This window comes from Dromaius novaehollandiae, chromosome 2 (assembly GCF_036370855.1).
Source record: "Dromaius novaehollandiae isolate bDroNov1 chromosome 2, bDroNov1.hap1, whole genome shotgun sequence".
In the NCBI taxonomy this organism is placed as follows: domain Eukaryota; kingdom Metazoa; phylum Chordata; class Aves; order Casuariiformes; family Dromaiidae; genus Dromaius; species Dromaius novaehollandiae.
Genome location: NC_088099.1, coordinates 162,517,010 through 162,530,971, shown reverse-complemented (window position 1 = coordinate 162,530,971; position 13,962 = coordinate 162,517,010). Strand labels below are relative to the sequence as shown.

Genomic DNA, 13,962 nt, shown 5'->3' with positions numbered 1-13,962 from the left:
ACTAGAGAGATGAAGCCGTGAATCTGCTGTCTGTAGAAGTGTTTTTGGGGGAGATTATTGGATTTTAATAGCATTTTTCCTGTCATCTGAAATTGCTTCTATGGAGAACCAGGCAATCTACCATCAATACTACCTCACCACTGCCAGATCAACAGATCAATTATTTCCCTGCAATGGTTAGCAGAAGTGTCTCTGTGAGTGTGATGCACAAATGAGTCTGACAGCCTATTGGTAGGCCTACAGAAAGAAACAAGATTTGTTCTAAATGCCTGCAATGAAACCAAGGGAAGTGGTCCCACTTGAAAAGTAAAGAGATTGTTGTCTTTGAATAATTCATTGTCCTGAAGCCAAAAATTAGAATACTATTTTAGCATTTTCTTTCCCATCTGATAAGGATATGGATTTTCCTTGATGAGCCACACACTAAGCCCACAAAACCATTGCCTCCTGGCAGTTATTATGAACAAGCAGTTTATTACTTATTGATGCAATACACAGACATCTGCTAACAACAGAGACATTGATCAACAGCAGAAGCAATCTCATACAACTCATTTGCTCTGTTCCAGAACATTTACATGACATTTGCTCTCCCCTCATAGGATCTACCAACTGTGAACCATCCGTCCCAAAAAGGGGCCCCCAAACTTAGTATGCACACATCAGTGACAACAAATGAAGTAGAGGACTGAGATTAACCTTCCCCCTTACATTTTAGGAAAGCTTTGCCACGAAGGAATTCTTGGAGAATTCTAAGCAATTGGTCCGGTTATTCACACTTCTGTTAACTGTTTTCTTAAAGAAATCAATCATGAAAGAAGAGGAAACAGACTACTCTGAAGCTGTGGCATATCTGTGACTTCTTGTAGACAGAAACAAAGGAACAAAGTAAACTTGAAATAGGAAGGGCCTTATTAGGCCAATAATACGTTCAGTAGAATCAAAGTAGAATGTTTGGGAGAAAGGAGACACCTATGTTTTGTATCAGACTTGTGTTGATAGTATTGTTTCTCTTCCATAAAAATTTTGCAGGGAACTCTTTACTGGCTTATCATTTTGTATTGTAATTTCAGTAGTTGTGAGTTTTAGAGCCCTGCATTGTGATTTTGCTCAAGGTGACACTCCTACTTCTAAGCTTTGATTAGAAAGATATTTGGTATCTAGTTTTTATAGGTAGGATTCCTGTCACTTAGGTTTAATAAGATCAATCTAGGCAGTCGCAGTTACCATAATCTGCTAAAATAGATTATTGGTTCTTCCTTTTTATTGCTGTATTTAGTTATAAAAAACAAATTTATATTAAAAAATAAACTGCATGCAAAACATGCTGCAAAAATAGAATAAGAGCTGCTTTCAATAGCTTCTGTTGACAGATAAGAGATCCAAATTCCAAAGCATTTGTTACTACGAGCAAGTCCCTTAAAATAACAATTATGCAGGGGAAGCTCAAGTATGTCTCTGAGCTTTAACTTAATTAGGTCTAACATACTATTTTCTCTCCATCATATAATATTTGAAAACTTTCCCTTCTAGAAGGTTACGAATAAGGTTGCCAAGGTAAAATATTTTAAGATTAAACTCCACTATTGGAATATTTTGCTAAATTTGCTTATGAAGTACAGACATTTTATGGCTTCAGTGAATATTTTCTCTAACCTTATTTGGTATCTACAAGAAATATCCTCAGCCATCCGACACATTTCAGTACTATAAAATATCATGCTAACCTGAATGAAAACACTTTTTTTTTTTTTTTTTTTTTTACATTTACAATACAAAAGTACAGAAGAGAGAATTTTGTTATGGAAGAGCTAAGCATAATTACAGCCCAGATAATCACCGACAGGCATTGCTATAAGGATTTCTTTCTACAGAATACACGAAAATTACACCTTCTACTTTTTTTCCTGCTGAGTTTCCAGCACATTTCAGGCATTTATTAAGGCTTCCAAAGTACTTATCTTCTTATTTAAAACCATTTTTCTTCATAAGGAAGACAGCATTTGAGTTATACCTCAAATCAGTTATACCAATACAATACACTTGCCGCCTCCCCCTCCCAGAGGTATGAATATTTCTTCATAAGAGTAATTAGTAATCGATAAAGAACATCAGTTAACTCATGAAGCCATATTTGCTCTCCTACCCCAAAAGAAAAGGCCCATATCATTTTATCATCTCACAGACAGAAGCATTTTGTTTTTGTCACTCACTGTTTGACTATTCAGGACAACCTAGAAAATTAACTCTCATGAGATTTACTCAAATATGCTCTACAGTTGGTTTACAACACAAAAATACAGGGAAACTACATATACTGGCCTGAAAATGCTATAATCCTCTTAAAACTGCATGCATTTTCCGCAGAACATTTGAAATACGAAAATACCAAGAGATATTGTCTTGATTTCTGCTCATTTCAATAATTGCTCCAAAATAACAGACCAGTGAGAATTACAAGAGAGATCTTCTGAAAGGTATATGAAAGGGATAAGTTTTGTAAAATAGCTCAAACCTGGCTTGCATGTCCTGTGTTAAGTCAGTCTGCAGGAATCACAAACTGTCTTGGAGAAAGTTTGTGCCTACTGTTGTCCCAGTGATGGTGTCCGCAATTGATGTAAATCCCGAGGGCAGATAGCAGCACTGGTACCAGTAATAGTTCAGAGCAAAGGGGGAAATTTTTCATGGGCAAAACTAAAAGCAATGCGTAGACATGTACCCTTCAAACAGAGTAAGCTACTGTCACAGGTCAAAAGCTAGCGAAAGCAATGAAAGAAGCCTTAGCCAAAACTTCTACAGCTACCCAATGCATTATAAATCATGGCAAGTCTTGCTCGTCTGGATTTCTTTCTAATAATTAAGTACTTTAAACATACCCTTGTTCATGGAGAATAGAAAATGGTGGCTTTAAATTATAATCTGGCAGTGAAAGTGACAGACTAGTACTTGGCCCTTCTCTAGGTGGAATTAATGTTTCAGAGAGAACAAGACAGAAGCAGGAAGAAAAAAGATGGTAAAAAGTTCACTTCAACAAAAAAGTCCATTTGCAGTGCTGGGGGGAAAAAAAAATCATCAAATCAATAAGAAATCAGTTTCCCAGCTCTCCTCAGCCAAGTTAATACATCCAAGGGAAAAAATTAAGGCTGTTATCACTACACCTAAAAGGCTATTTTTTCTTTTCCTCATCATTCTCTGAAATTAATACTTACAGCAGCAGCTTATCACAGAATACTGGTGGAATGCCTTCTGTTTAGATTAAAAAAAAAAAAAACACTATCACATCCAAAAAAATCTGTATATAGAGACTGAGTAAACTCAAGAGCAAAGAAAGAATGAGACATCATCAGGGTGCAATAAAGAATATTTTCAGCAAATTAGTATTCTAAAGGGAAGGAATAGCCATTCTGTTGTGCAGCAAGGACATCTCCCCATCACTTAGTCAACAGGAATATAGGGCAATCAGAACTATTACGGGCAGCTACTACCCTCTAAATTCTGAGTGAAAATATCAAGGACTTTAGCAGTAAATATGCACAGACTAAGCTCTTATTTCATAGATTTTCATCTGGTTTCATTTTGGAGCCTAGTGCCCTTTCAGCCAGAACAAATAAGATAAGTGGAGTAAGAGAAAAGTACCAGTGTATTTTATCTTCGTGCAGCTTGTGGGGTAGGGAAATCAAAGAGTAGCTAATGAATATAGGCAGTGACATTTAAACCACACAGAAAAAAAGTCTGGTTTTCTACATACAATGGCAGGAAAGCAGTGTCAGAATCCAGAGAAGGACTTGTGCTCATGCAATAATACAAAGAATGGTCAGCTAAGATGAACAGTTTAAACTCTAATAATTTGAGACGGAAATAATTTACAAATACATTATAGGGTAAGTTGGAACTTCAAGATAGACAGGTTAAAAAACACTTAAAAATTTTCTTCAACAAAAGCTTTCCACTGTTTTCACAGCCACAAAGAGATGCCTGAGAATGAGATTTTTCCACTCCCCCCAAAAAATTCAAACCACTAGGAAAACATAAAAAAAAGTTTGAAATGAAACAAAACAATAAATTGAGGGATTGTTTAACAACTTTGAAACATTTTCCTTTTTAAATTTATTTTTTTGCTTGACCTTTTCAGCTAGAAAGTTTAATGAAAATATCAGAACAAGAACATTCTGATGTTTGTAAAATAGTTATTCTGAAAACATTGAGATAAAGTATTCTGGTATTAAAAACTTGCTTTCCTCTCCCCTTTCTAACCAAAAGTATTAACTGAATTAATCCTGAATTAACAAATAGCTTTAACCCTTCTGAAATGCCAAGATTCAGTATATTTATATATTAAAAAGTTCAGAAGATTTAAGTGGAAACCCACAACATTCTCCACAGAGGCAAGAAAAATATCATTGCTCCTGCAGTTCCTAGAGAATTAAGTTACCTCAAACCCTTCTCTAGGAACAAAATAATTCCACATTCAAAACAACTAAACAAAACAGCATCTGAAGTTAACTTGGGTAAAATTCTTGAAAGTTTTGGGAACTGATCAGTAATCGGAAGACCAAGGCAAGTTAAACAAAAGATGGTGTGGATCTTGCAAAGTGAGATTATAATTATACTGGAACTCAACTCAGAGAGTTGCAAGTCTTTTCAAAGTCTTATGATCTCTGTACTGGCCCTCACTTTGCTTAGTTCCCCCCCTTTTTCCCCACTGAGAAAGGTTCATTTGTAAATAAAAAGCTTCTTTTCCTCTTATGGTATTCCCCTTTTGTATAGATATTCCCTCTTCAGCCAAGAGGAATGAATGAGCAAATGAATGAGGCAAATGAGAAAAAATAGTCTACTTTAAAAACAGGTTACCCTGCGAAGTCAACATTCACTTAATAGCTCCAAGGAAGTGCTTTCAGAAGTGCTTTATCCTATTTTTCAGCTTTTTCAGTATCTTCTATGTCTGATCTCAATAAGTAGATAAGAAAGGATCCTGATAACCCTTTTAAGACACCATTCTGACTCATCTTTAAAGCATCCAGTCAACTAAAACAGACTCCCTATAGACTGCAGATGCCTACAAACTAATGTTAAAACACCTAATGGGGGAAACCATCTAATTCAACAAACTGAGAGCAATAATACCAGGGGAATGAAAGAAAGTACATTTGTGTCTTTAAACAGCAGCTCTTTAGGTCCTGAAGCATACCCATAGCACTAAATTCACACACAGAGTCTGGCATTTCCTCATGAAAAGAGAGAAAAGGGGATATTGTTTCCACTTTTGGCCAATATCCAGCAGCTGCAAAATTCAGGCTGAATGCTCAAGATCAAAACTGAATTACTTTTCCATGAGAGAATTTGAACCAGCTTTTGAGGAAGACGTATTAAATAGACTATAGATTATTCAGAATGGCACTCACCTGTAAATAGACTCCGGCTTAATTCTTTACACTAATAGATACATTTGTATTTTATAACAGTCATGGGAACATGAACTAGAGTCTGAAATTATCTTTTGTCATTCACTTACATATTACCTGTGAGCATCCCTCACCAGTTGTAAGGATTCCTTGCAAAACAAAAAGGACCAAAATCACTTCTCCTGATGCTGTGTATGCAAGAACAGCCAGCAGCCCGGTGGCCAGCACACACTCTCCAGAGAGTTGAACTACAGAAAGCAATCTCATTAAAGCATTCTAACTGAAGTATCAACTGTTAAAAGTTATACATGTGGTCACTGAATCAGGAAAATCTGCTATTAAGGTAATCCTTGCCTGAACACTAAAACAAATCAATAAAATGGCCAGACACAAAACTGAAGCTCTGTCACCATTTTTTCCACACACTAAGAGGGACACTTGGAATTAATTGCTGTCCAAAGTAGTGGCGAAGCAAGTCTTGACCATAGCTTGCTAGTTTGCTGACCTTTATTTTTTAGTGTGGACATTCCCCACAATGCCACAACAATGTGTTTCAAAACCCATGTTTAAAGACCAATCCTTAGTGCCGTCTAGAATCTGACACTCAGCTTGGACAAATCTAAAATTCTACTTAACACATTGACTTGACATGGAATTTGCATGTACAGATATTCAAAGTATAGAATTCAAATATGCACAGAATATTAGCTTTATGAAATGAAAATATCAGATAAAAAAATCTAATCTTAAAATAAAACTTCAGAAACATTGTTGTGCTAGTAATTTGGAAAAAAGCCTCAAAGGTTTGAAACTAGTGGAAGATGACAATAGCAAGTGGCAGAAAACCTCAGCTAGACAGTAATTTAGAATTAAATCTTCAAATTTGAACTTGTTTGACTAAATACTGGTTAAGCAATAGACACTATAGAAAACTGTGAATGACTAGCATAGTTACTAAGCTTCCTGCTTCTTGAAGAAAAACATTCTCTTATAATTAAGAAAACAATGTTTCTCAGACTATCTGCAAATGCTTCAACAAATCTGGGAAGTGCCTAACATGCCCTTAACCAGGTTTATAAAAAGTAGTTCTGGCCATGCTATGTATGTGCTACTAAGCTTTCATCTGCCCTGAGCAGTTTGAGGACATGAGTAGAAGGAGAATTAGCAGATGTAAATGAAAATCAGGAATTTTAATCACAAAACAGAGAGGAACAAGGTTAGAGTAGTTCTAAAGCTGGCTGGCCATAGAGGCCCAATTTTTTCTATTATCTAAGCTGATGCTACAGCTATTAAAAAAGAAAATGTTCACAGAAAAATGATAACAGCTGTGGTTTAGTGGCTTTAAAAAGGTCACCATGGGACTAGCAACATAACGAGGTCCCACACATGATGAATGAGTCCTGGGGCTAAGGGATGCACACAGGCAAGACTGGCAATAGAGTGGGAAAACAAGGCATGTTATTGAACTGGAAAAACATGCAGATATTGCTGCTACTCTAGTATGCTGAGTAACTTTGGCAGGGAAGGCCATACCACCAGGCAATCTGGGTCAGTGTCACATATATATGGGCAAGCTGAGGGATGATGGAGATGGTCCATCACTGTAGACCTTTCTGTAAGAGGTAACTTCTGGACAAGTCTCCTACGGCTTCCAAACGTGGGACAGCAAAGATCACCTGTTTCTGTTGATCTTGAGTCATGAGTCTCTAAAATCAAGTGAACATGGTTTTTCACCTGTTGCATGATTTTCCTTGGATGAGTCACTGCCTGCAGAAGTAACTCTAATTTTTCAGGATGCAGTAGGTATTCCCATTTTGATTATATGTTTTAAAGACCACTTCTTAAATTATGGAAAAAACAGGGAGGAGAGAGATTAGGATAGAGTAAGTTACTCCTAGATGTTTAGGATTCACTGGTCTAACATACTCAGGACTAAAGAAAAAGTTATCAAACAGAGTAAGAAAAAAAAAGTAAGGCTGTTTATGTTACTCAGTGACATCCTCATTTTCTGTCACAAGGTATACTTAATAGTATGCCATAGAGGAAAAGGGAAAGGGCTTTATGCACTGAAACCTGTTTCTTCAGATATTTACAGAATTACGGTAGCAAGTTATTGAAGACTTCCATCCAAATCTAGTTTGCTTCCTTCTGACCGTACACTTGCTTCCTTCTGATGTTCCACGTATTTTAATGAGTACAGAGCAGAGCACTGTCAGCCTAACGGAATGAAAAACTTCATGAATCCTTGTAGACTTTCTAATCCTCAGTGGAAGAGGTCTAGAAGTTGCTCTGTAACCTTGCTGGATATGCCCGTCTGCAGCTCTAAAACTATATGCCACAGAGATGCTGTTAAAATAACTATGATCCCCACAATCTCATTAATAGTCTCATTCTGTAGACATTTCTCAAATTGTGACAATTTACCCTATTCAGATATTCAGGCTTGGAAACCAGTGCTCAACACTTACATACTGCTAAACACCTATCAGTAAGGAATGGACAAACATTACTGATGACTCTTACCACACTACCGTAACTCATAAAATGTACAGTTAAGGTACTCTGATAATGTACAAGTGGGCAACTAGGAGAAATAGCATGCAGTTTAATATTTGACATACCATATGCTGACATTTCGTGTTCTAGCAAAACTTTATTATAACAAAGCTCCATTTTAACAAAGGAGACTTAGAAAATACAATAATCTTAAAAATGGATCAACTAGCACTGCTGTATCAATTAGTTTTAAATCTATATATCCCAGTTCACATATCTAAAGAACGTTTTTCTTTAAGAAGTTATATAGCATAACACTATTTCCTAATCATTCTCTCTCAGAAGTTAAGAGCGTATGATTCAATCAGCTATCCATTACCATGCCATACACTTCAATATGTGCGTCTATAGCATGCATATAATCCAAATCACTAAAACAAGTTTATTTTCTACCACATTGACATCACTTTTCACAGTATAGGCCTTAGGAACAGGCCCTGACAAGAAGTTTAATGGAAGCCGACTGCTTTGAGAGCCTTGTCCAATAACCACATATTTGCCGTAACCACCTCAACCAGTCAGTCAAGTATAGGCAGGGTATATTTAGATACACTGTTCAAGTACAAGTTCTCATGAGATTGATAAACTGCATTAGTTTCTTCAGAATTGTTCAGGTTTATATAAATAATCATGCTTATGACATTAACCTTATTTTTCCGTAAGCCTATAAATGTTACCTAGAAACTTAGATTTTTGATCAAAAGAAAAATGGTTGAGATTCGATTTAGGGTGGATAGGGGTGGGGGAAGAGAGAAGAGAGGTTAGGAAAGGTTGAGAGAAAAGTAAAAGTCTGAACAAAGCCACTTTCTTGAACAGGAACTCCTTTTCTGCTAGTTTGAATAGTAAAGACCAAGTCTTGACAGCCTTGGCTGTAAAGTTTTAAGACTTAAACATCAAAAACATTGTATTTGAAGTTGTTTTTTCTCTAAGATTATATTCATAAAAATGGATTTACTTTTGATTTGGTAAGTTTTCTACATCCCACTGCTCTGCAAGTTTTATTATGTTACAAATCAAAATAAATATGTAAGGCTTATTGAGAGACAGCTATATAATTGTAAAAACTTTAGGAGCACTCTGAAGCTTTGATAAACTGTTAAATTGTTGAATAGTTATTTGACCATAAATATGACTCTAGAAAGGAGCAAAACATCATTCTCCCAGCTTTAGTTAAGAATTAAAAGTTTACTTTGGAAATTTTTGGAAAAACCTAGCATAATACACTTAGGTACCTGTTTTGCCAAGTGCACTGCAGATATCTTTGTCTGATAGTACATAAGCTTAATTTTTAGTAATATGAAATAGTTCAAGTCTGAAAAGGTGGTGAGATTACCACATTCTCTCTGGATTCCAAGGTACGAGACTTAATTATGCACTAAAGAGATGCTACTGAGATCTAAAATGATAGTTGGCATCATCCCTTCAAAATCAATACATGTGTGGTATATCAATAGCTGTGAGAAGAACTTGACTTACATATTCGCCGTAAGTGTCCTGGGCTGGCGGTGGTGGAAGGGGCCGGTAGCCTGCAGGTGGAGGTACTCCTCTTGTGCGGGGTGCCAGAAGTCCACGGCTACGACTGACTGGTCCTCTACTGGGAGGCACTCCTCTTGGTGCTGGTGCCCCTCTTGGTACTCCTGCTGGTGGCGGAGGGACTCCTCCACGGCCCCTGTGAATAAATGGATTAATTACACTTAGATATCACACCCTTGGTCTCCCTTTCAACAGATCCCTCCCCCGCATCGCAACAATTTTGCTTCACTACAACCAGGAAAGAAATTCTATGAAAGGGTAGGTTTATAGTCTGGCATTTGTCTGTACACTTTAATGCAATTATATTGCATTATGCAATAAATACTGAAAGATACAGGTTAGGTGTGTATGACTTTTAGCAGCAAACTTATTAGCTTGAGCCATTCTTTTTGCTATTTGCATACACAGACACTCAAGCCAATTTGCTGTGATCAGTCAGCTTTGCTACAGCTTGATTTATAATATGTGAAATCCCAATCATAGAATATCAGGTTAATTTGAAGCTGTCACGCTATATTGTACTCAAATTCTGCACAGAGGAATCAGCTGCATCTCCCTTCTGATCCCATGTAGGCTTCTGAATGCAATCCAAAGATCACCCTGCATGTAAGAGACCAAGTGGGTCAGAATATATATATATTTTTCCGATTCTAAAGAGAGAAGACTTCCAGCTGTGCAACTGTACTGTTGCAGGAAATATTCAAAGATGTATAATATGTGCAGGGTGATTATAGGATATAATCTGCTGTTTTATATGCACCTGAGGACAAGAAAAAACAGGACTATACATGTTTATATAGATATGCATACATGTATTTGTTTTAAAGTTCTGAAAGAGTGATAAGGTTTAAATTGCAGTCTTACTTTGGACACCGCATACAAATAAGGTCTGAAATCTAAACTGTGGCAATTTTCAAAAAAAAAGATCAATTTAAAGGTGGATTCCCTTTGCATATCTTTAGAGTCTACATCTGAGTTAGTCCCCCCACCATCTCCATAGTGGCCAAAAGCAAGACCACATGGCACAATTGGTGCAAAATTCAGATCACTTATCCTCTTTTAAACAGGACATTTAAAATATGACTAATAAACATCTTTAAATCCATTTCTCCCTGCTGACTATAACTGAGTTTAAATGAATGCTGTGTAGGCATATATACTTGTTCAGATGAAGTAGCACCCTTAATGTCTACCCAAACAGACAGCTAGAACAGGAACACCCAAATTCTACACTACCTTCTCACCCATCAAACCACTATTCTACTTAATCTCGACAGTAGTAACTGAGTGAAAATATTTTGTCCTGATATCAGTACAAATTCCTGACTCAGCCAATACTATAAAAGACCCAGATAGGCTCTTCAGCCTTTCTGTCTCATTTCAAGTAAATCATACCATATCTTATCAGTTAACTTATCAGAGAAGCAAATTATATCACAGCTAATTAGTATTTGAAAAACTGCATCGGGGATGGAAAAAATCAGAATGCAAACCATGACTATAAAATCAGGATAGATCTAATTACTCCTAATAACTGATCAAAAACAGAGTCACAGAGCAGAATATTTTAAACAAACCTAGACAGTAAGCGATTAAAACTGTGCTTATTACTTGGTTTTGGCTAATCTGTAGAATGCCTCCTCAGCACAGGGTACCAGCTGCTTATTTGACTTCATTGTAGTGGGGGCAGGGGTGAGCAGTGAGCTTCCCAGACACAGCCTGCTGAAGCAATATAAAGAAATAGCAAATGTGATATTTTCCAAGTGAAGCCAAAGAAAGGGAAATGAGCCTACTGGCACAGACAACTGTCAACACCACAAGTTGAAAAAAAGTCAGACTCAAGAACCACTAGTTTTCTTCATGGCATTCTTCAGATAAGGTGCCAGGGAAATAAGCAGGAAATGGGACATACTGAAAAAACATGGAAAAAAAACATTTGAGGGGAGAAAAAACAAGAACATTTTTTTACAGCTAACATAAGTTTATTCTTGAAGTGGTATTACAATATCAGATCCACATGATGAGTAGAGGTCCTTTTTGCCTTTTGAGAAAAAAAAAAAAAAAAAAACAGTTAATAGGACTGGGGTGGTGATGGTGCAAAATCCTATTTCTCCTGTATTAGAAGACTATTCACATAGTCTCCTTAGGAGCTCCTGTAGCAAGCTTAATGCAGAGCTACACTTCTCAGTTTACACCACTCAGTGGTTACTGCACCAGAAAAGTGCAGACAGTGAAAACCCAGTAACAGGAGAGTTCAATTACCACCATACAGACTGAGTTAACATCAGGGTATGACACTAAGACTAAATCTAAAGACACTAAACTGTTATTTTAGTAAGAAGTTACCAGGGAACTAAAAGAAACCCAATTCTGACATGAATAATGAACAAACTGACTCAATGTTGAAGAAACACTTGAATAAGGATCATCATATACAGAGGTAAAACCAACAGATCAGTTACAGGACTGCTCAACTGAAAAGAAAAGGGTGTTAAAGATTTATAAGGGACAGCTAAAAGAATAGGTATGAAGGCAGCATGGAAGACATTTAAAAAAACATGAGAAGTTAGAACAAATTCACAACAACTGTCAAAAGACAACCTGAGACAGGGCAAAAGGAATTCACAGAGACTTCAACAGCAGATTAAGGAAGAAAAAAGCTGAACCCATCTCTAAACTCAAAGGATCAAAAATTCTAGTTAAGCAAAATTAAAATGCCAGAAAAGCAGATTACAGACAGTCTGAAGATTAATTTGTAAAAAAAAAAAAAAAAAAAAAAAAAGTTAAAAATCAGGAAGCCTGGTCAAATTACCCATGAAGAATACTGTAAGACAACATGTACATATATGTATATATATGTATATATACACACATATCAAAAAATGTAAGTGTGTATGTACATAAAATATTCATTTAGGTTTTTGCTACATAATCAAGACTGGACAAGGCTCCTGTGCTAGAGCCTTTCCTTATGGGGCATGCATTGGGTAGAACATCCAACTGATTTATCAAGAAATATTAGAGAACAAAAGTAGCAAGTAAAAGTAACTCCATAAATTTTAGTGGGAGTTTGGATGCCTAGCTCTTTAATCTGGAAGAGAATCCCAACCTGAACATTAAGGAAAGGAAAACTCTAAACAAAATTCAGAGCTGTGACCAAAAAAGAGTGGCCCATGTGTTCAAACAAACACGCAACGCTCCTAACAGTATACAAAGCAACAGGCTTTTAGTTATTACTACCCATAAAATGTTTATAACTCCAAGACTGGCCCAGTGGTCAACATGGTGGAAAAAAATCACATCTTAGAAAACAGGAGAAGAATAGAATACAGAAAACATCATTGCACTACTGTATACATTTATGGCACACCTGTGTCTTGAAAATTATTACAATTCTGTTTCCTCATTTGAAGAGAACATAAAAACTAGAAGAGTATCAGGAATAATGTCAAAAAATCAACAGAATGGAACAGCTTATACATAAAGAATAATAAAAGACTAAAGCTCTACAGACTACAAAAGACAGCTGAGGCTAATACAATTCTATAGAAACAGGAATGGAAAAGGTACATAAGAAATATTTCAGTCTTTCCCAATATAAGAAGCAGGTAACACGAAATCAGAGACTGGATACTAAATGGGATAGTCCTCAGGTCTGAGCCACTACAGCTGCTCTCATGAAAAGCAATGAATCCTCAAAGCCATCTTATGCTCAATGTCCACCCAGCAGAGCTCCTGGGGCAGAACTGAAGGCACCATGCCAGTTGAGTCCCTCCATCCACGCAACCCTTTTATAATCTCTCCTTGCTAATCCTTGCATTTACCTCAGTTCTGATCTGTCTTACCTGCTCCTGCTCTCCATCTACTACTTAATTTTAATCTCTCTCCAGTTTTTATCTCCTACTTAAGGTTTAAGTTTTTTGTGGGTTTGTTTGTTTTCAGGTTTAAGGCATCCCCTCCCCCAAGCCAACATACATTAATACAACCCAGTTTACTTCAATTTCTACATTCACTGAACTAAATTAAACAGACTTGTCTCTTCCATTTCCACCCTACACAGTCACTGGTGTGCAAATACACACTGTATTATAAAGCACTCTCACTGAGTATCTAATGACCTGTTTTCAGCTACATTCTCCATGCTTCCTCCATATATTCCGTGTGGTTTATACCACTGCTGATCGAGTCTCATTTTTCCTTTTGAAACCTTGTTTTATTTTTCTGGGCTTCCCTCCTGCTAATAACCTGCTTTTTAGGGACATCTATCACCTGCTGCTTCAACTCTCTGCACAGACAGCACAAAGTATCTTTTCTCTCCCCATTTTCTTCTACAACCATCTCACCTACAAATTCAAGCACCTTTGTGCATCTCTTAACATTTAGATTCATCCTTCTACTTGTAAATACAAACCAAAAAAATTTTTTTTCTATCACCTTCATACAGATACCTTACCATTGACTCAAATTCAAC

At 36.6% G+C, this 13,962-nt stretch overlaps 1 protein-coding gene across 4 annotated transcripts in view; it reads right to left on the bottom strand.

The window, feature by feature from the left end:
• KHDRBS3 (KH RNA binding domain containing, signal transduction associated 3) overlaps positions 1-13,962 on the bottom strand; it is a 98,498-nt gene that overhangs the window by 24,168 nt on the left and 60,368 nt on the right. For 2 of the 4 annotated variants that reach the window (XM_026113640.2, XM_026113644.2), the window contains 2 exons: positions 11,103-11,213; positions 9,435-9,627 (listed from right to left, as the gene is read on the bottom strand). In XM_026113640.2, the coding sequence (XP_025969425.1) occupies positions 9,435-9,627; positions 11,103-11,213 (304 nt within the window). The remainder of the gene's footprint in view (positions 1-9,434; positions 9,628-11,102; positions 11,214-13,962) is intronic. The other 2 variants (XM_026113641.2, XM_026113643.2) reach the window with 2 other exon arrangements.